The following is a 4,607-nucleotide window of genomic DNA, read 5'->3' as shown; positions in this document are numbered from 1 at the left end:
ACAAGAGCATCCCCCGCGGCAGCGGGGCCGAGTGGCTGCCCTACCACACCATCTGGGCAACGCGCTTGCTGGCGATGCACACCTTCTCTTTTATCTCATGTTCAGGGAACGGTACGAGCTCAGACACGGGCAGTGGCAGCACACAGTGTGCCCGGGTGTGATAAAGGGACACACAGAGAAGTCCTGGCTCTGCGGCGGGAACCAGAGACACGTTTGCAAAGACGGAGCTTTGTCACCTGCCGGAGGCTGAGAAAATCGAGGTGGGGATGGTGGGAGAAAGGGATTATTTTTCCTTGGAAGCAATGCGGAAGGGCAGGACACGTGAAAACTAAGAAGGGATAACTAAAATGTCACTGCAGCCTCTGGGCCCGCAGCGGCAGGGACACATACATGGGCTGATGGGGTGAAGGGAGGCAGCTCCCTCCGCACGGGACTGCTGGCGAGGGGCAGAGATCAGTGCCGGCCAAGATGGGGTCCTGGGCGACAGGGTGGGAGGAGAGGTGGTGCCACAGCAGCAGGAGCAAGCGTCGCAGATGCTCGGTGGCACTTTCCCAACCTCCACCATCTCTCACAGGGACCCTGCTCTCCCCCAAGACTCACCACACGCACACAAACACACCCCTGGCAGCATGGGGTGAGCTTCAGCGTGCGATCCCTCCTCGGTTCAACAGCAAAGGGACACCACCAGCATCTGTCCTCTGGTCACCTCGCTGCACCGCGGCACAGAGGGGCCAAAGGAATGCTGTTCTCCCCGCCTAGAAGACAGATATGGACAGAGCAGTATGGCTGAGACCACCGGTACCCCAAGAGACACCCGTACTCTGGAATGCAAGTATTATACAGGAACAGCCTTTAAAAGAGGAAAGTAAATGAATTCTTTTTGTGCCTCTCTGTGACGAAGGTACATTTTGTCCTTTTCCAGAGAAAGGCTCTGTACTTTGCTGCTTTTAGCCGTCAAGGAAGCAGAAATCCCCAGTCTGGTCTCTCCACGGGTTTGGGGAGATCCTCTCTCCCCCTCAGGCTCCCCTCTACCCACCAAGCCTGTAACATCACCATCCCCAGCACTCGGCTTGCCACTGCCTCGAGGCCATGGCATAGTCTCAGGGGAGGGAAAAGTAACCGTGTTCTTTTGATAGAAATAATTAAGAATCCACCTTTGATAAAAGCCTTGGGAGATTTCTTCTCATACTGACATGGCAGGATAAAAAAAAAAAAAAAAGGCACAACCACATCAGCACAGACAGACTGAGAAGCTCCTTCAGCATCGCTGTGGAAGGATTGCTATTAGTTCTTTGAGGATAAACCAGTATGGACAACACAACCACCGAGACGAGGGCTCCACGCCCAGTTAGTCCTTGGCTTCTTTACTGGGTCTGCCAAGACAGGGGGCTGTCTGTGTTAGCAGCTTTGTTCTTCGGTGGACATCTGTCCCCAAAAAACTGGCCAGAGGCCATGAGGTCACAGGCCACCTAACACAGATGACAGCCTCTAAAAGCTTCTGGCAACCACCAACCGAGCGCCGACACGCGCTTGCTGAGTCCTTGAGTCATCTAATAAAAATGCAGATTTTTTCAAAGTCGACTTTGCTGTGTTTTGTGCTTATTCCTGTAGGCTCGTGGTCACGATCATCCTCTCTGCGCCGCTCAGCTCCTCCAGCAGCTACTATGGAAACCAGGAGCAGCACCCGTTTCTCAAGGGCAGATAGTTCAGGGGTTTGGGTTGTTCCAGCCATGATTTTGGAAGCCTTGTAAGAAAAGGAGCGTTCAGTCAGGATCTGAGTAATTTGCAGAGGGTAAAGGAGTTAAACTGGTACCAAGCAGCACAGCAGGGACAACCCCCAACTGCTCCCATCATTCCAAAAAAGAACCTTTAAATGGCTCAGCATGCCAACATCACATTCTTACCAAGCCAATCTTCTCCATAGCAAGAGGTTTCTGAGCTATCTGGGGGAGCACAGCTGATACGGCTTCGCTCAGGAGGTGTCGCATGCCACAGCCAGGGGAGATTAATGCAAAGAATTTAAGGTCACCGGTTTGGCCAGCTGCTATTTATAAAGAGGAAGGAAAGCAGAACAGCAGTGTCACCTCTAGGCCTTTGGAAACGTTGTATAGTCAAGGAGAATGAACTGGGAGGGCACGCATCAGACCATCTTCGGCTTTTTCTCCCACCTCCAAACAAGCAAATTTCAGACTATTTTCCCCGCCGTTCCAGTGCCATTGGCCCCAGGACCGGCAGCACTCGCTCTCCTCCACTGGAGGGGAAGGGCGTTACGAACAGACACCAGCATCAGTCATAATCCAGGGCGTATGTAAAAGCTTTAGAGCCTTGCAAAGCCCCTCCACAGCAAAAAAATCAGCCCTCCTTGTGCACCAGCACAAATATCCCGCATTTCAGTGGTCTTCTTTTTAAAGGGAACCTACATACTGTCACCTCCAGGTGCAGAGCTTGAAGGACACTTTCCACAGCTAGGACAGGAGAAACAAACACTAATATTTTGACTTGAAAAAAGTAATTTCTTCAGGAACTGTTGATATAGGTATTTAGTTTATAACGCCGGACACGAAAACAAACAGTTAGCAACTATTTGCAACGCCAAAAGCAGCCACATAGCCACCAAACCAGGAAATGACACTTGTCATCATATTGTGTGGCATTAAAAAAAAAAAACATAGGAAACATCAGAATGTTTCTGCTGAAACTAGAAAAAGCAGAGGTACCCCAAATCATCGTCATAGGGCCAACAAGATAAAACCATCCCATCTGCATGTATTCAGCTAACACACAAGCTGTTTTTGCAAACGCATTTTTCACAGAGCAACAAAACCCCGTTTCACGGTGTAGAGGTTTCATGGAGGTCAGATGAATCAAACAGAACAAGCGTCTGTCCAGGATGCCTTCCGGGGGTTCTTTACAACACTGCTCAGTATTTTCAAGTATAAACACTCGAGAATTTCACAAGCGATACGGGCTCCAGGGAAACAGTACAATCTCACACGTTAGAAAACACACACGAGGTTGACAGTAGAATCCAGCAGCCAAAACCACAGGCTGCCAAATAACTAACGCCTCTGGATGGAGGTCACACTCTCATTCAAGGGCCAGGAGCTTTCCCTATAACCTGAGTTCCATTTTCTGAGTTCTGTAAAATTTACAGGAAGGTAAAAATAGGAGAGCTTTAACTTCCCACCTCTTTGCTGAACGTTACTGCCATGGGAACGTGTTCTGCACGCTGCCAGTTTCTTTTCAGATAATTTCCTATTTCTCCACTAAGCCGCTGGCTCACACATGACTCAGTTTTAGCACTTCAGCGAGATAAGCATGTGCCCCATCTTATACTTAAAATTAGCAGGGCAAACTTCAGTCCCTGTGTAAGAGCCCAGGATAATCAGTCATTCTCCTCAATGAAGAACGTGCTGGTTTCTGTCAGGAACCAACCTGAGCTACTCCCTTGTCTAGGCAAGGGTTGAGCAACAGAAAGCTAAGCCCAGTACAGGACTGGTAACCACAGCGTACATCTGTTTCTTCTAGATGCAGGGAGGTAAACCCTTCCAACACAAATAACACCAAGGCAGATAAAATAGTTTAATATAGAGTGAGAACAAGTGTTGCATAAAAATAAGCAAATTCTTTTCCTTACAAAAAAACCCGAAAAACAATCCAACAGTCTGAGAACTCATATTTTAAAGAAAAACTGTTTAGATATTGATGGTGCAGGTGACCCATGTATGCAGGAGCTACAGCACAGTCCTACAGGCGAGTTCAGGATGTTCCTAGCTTCTCCATGCACTAAATCCAGAGGAAGATCTGTGGAGCAAGACAAGACAACCAAGACAGCAATCAGTGCTTGAGTCTCCCTCAGGCGGTGTTAATTCAGCAGATCTCTCAAACAGATTTCCAGTCTGGCTGGTATCAGAAGCCTTTTATGAGAATGCATCGGTGCTTCCAGCATCTTTTACCTGAGACTGTGTCACAAGCAGTAACTAGATATAGTTGTGCTGACTCTAGACCCTACCCCCTGGACAGATCTCTGCTTGGCCAGGACACTTGCTAACAGCAAGAGCGAAGACTCTGTTAACCTCAGCTCTTAGTCCTGTTCTTTAACTGTAAATCATCTTCTCAATTCAGCCAGAAAAGTACCCATTTATTTCACTCCTTGTTTCAACTTGATAAATGCACTAGATACTCGATCACACACACAGCTTGAGCACACGCATCATGTGCCTCAGAGGTGGAGAAAAAGCACAACCCAACTGAAAATCCTCGTGTGAAAGGTGAGCCTCACTGGAAGCACATATTCAGCACCTGGACCTGGAGCCCTATGTGGTGCCACTAAAAAGGAAACCAGAACTAGCATGTCACTGTTACTGCCAGAGCTTGCACTTGTAAACCACTCCACTTCCCTGTTCTGATTCTGCTCGTATTTTTAATGAGGAGTTAGACACAAAACGGTACTTACGTGTTCGATGATCCAAAACCAAACCCTGAAAGAAATGCAAGATTAGAAAAGTAATTGTTAAAAGGTAATAGGAAAGTGTAAGAGTTGTAGTAAATGTCCCCTCCCACACACAGACTGAAACCCATTTCCTCTTGCCTTAGGCCAGGGAAAG

At 48.2% G+C, this 4,607-nt stretch overlaps 1 protein-coding gene across 1 annotated transcript in view; it reads right to left on the bottom strand.

Moving 5' to 3' along the window:
- Window positions 1–3,564: 3,564 nt before the first annotated feature.
- The window catches only part of NUP214 (nucleoporin 214kDa), a gene marked incomplete at its 5' end in the record, with an annotated part of 41,444 nt that continues 40,401 nt past the window's right edge, over window positions 3,565–4,607 (bottom strand). Inside the window, 2 exons of the mRNA XM_010137581.1 lie at window positions 3,565–3,804; window positions 4,457–4,481. Of these exons, the coding sequence (XP_010135883.1) occupies window positions 3,771–3,804; window positions 4,457–4,481 (59 nt within the window). The remainder of the gene's footprint in view (window positions 3,805–4,456; window positions 4,482–4,607) is intronic.

The sequence above is a fragment of the Buceros rhinoceros genome, unplaced genomic scaffold (assembly GCF_000710305.1).
Source record: "Buceros rhinoceros silvestris isolate BGI_N320 unplaced genomic scaffold, ASM71030v1 scaffold14436, whole genome shotgun sequence".
Lineage (NCBI taxonomy): Eukaryota > Metazoa > Chordata > Aves > Bucerotiformes > Bucerotidae > Buceros > Buceros rhinoceros.
Note: the sequence above shows the minus strand (reverse complement) of the source record. Positions and strands in the feature narration are given on the sequence as shown.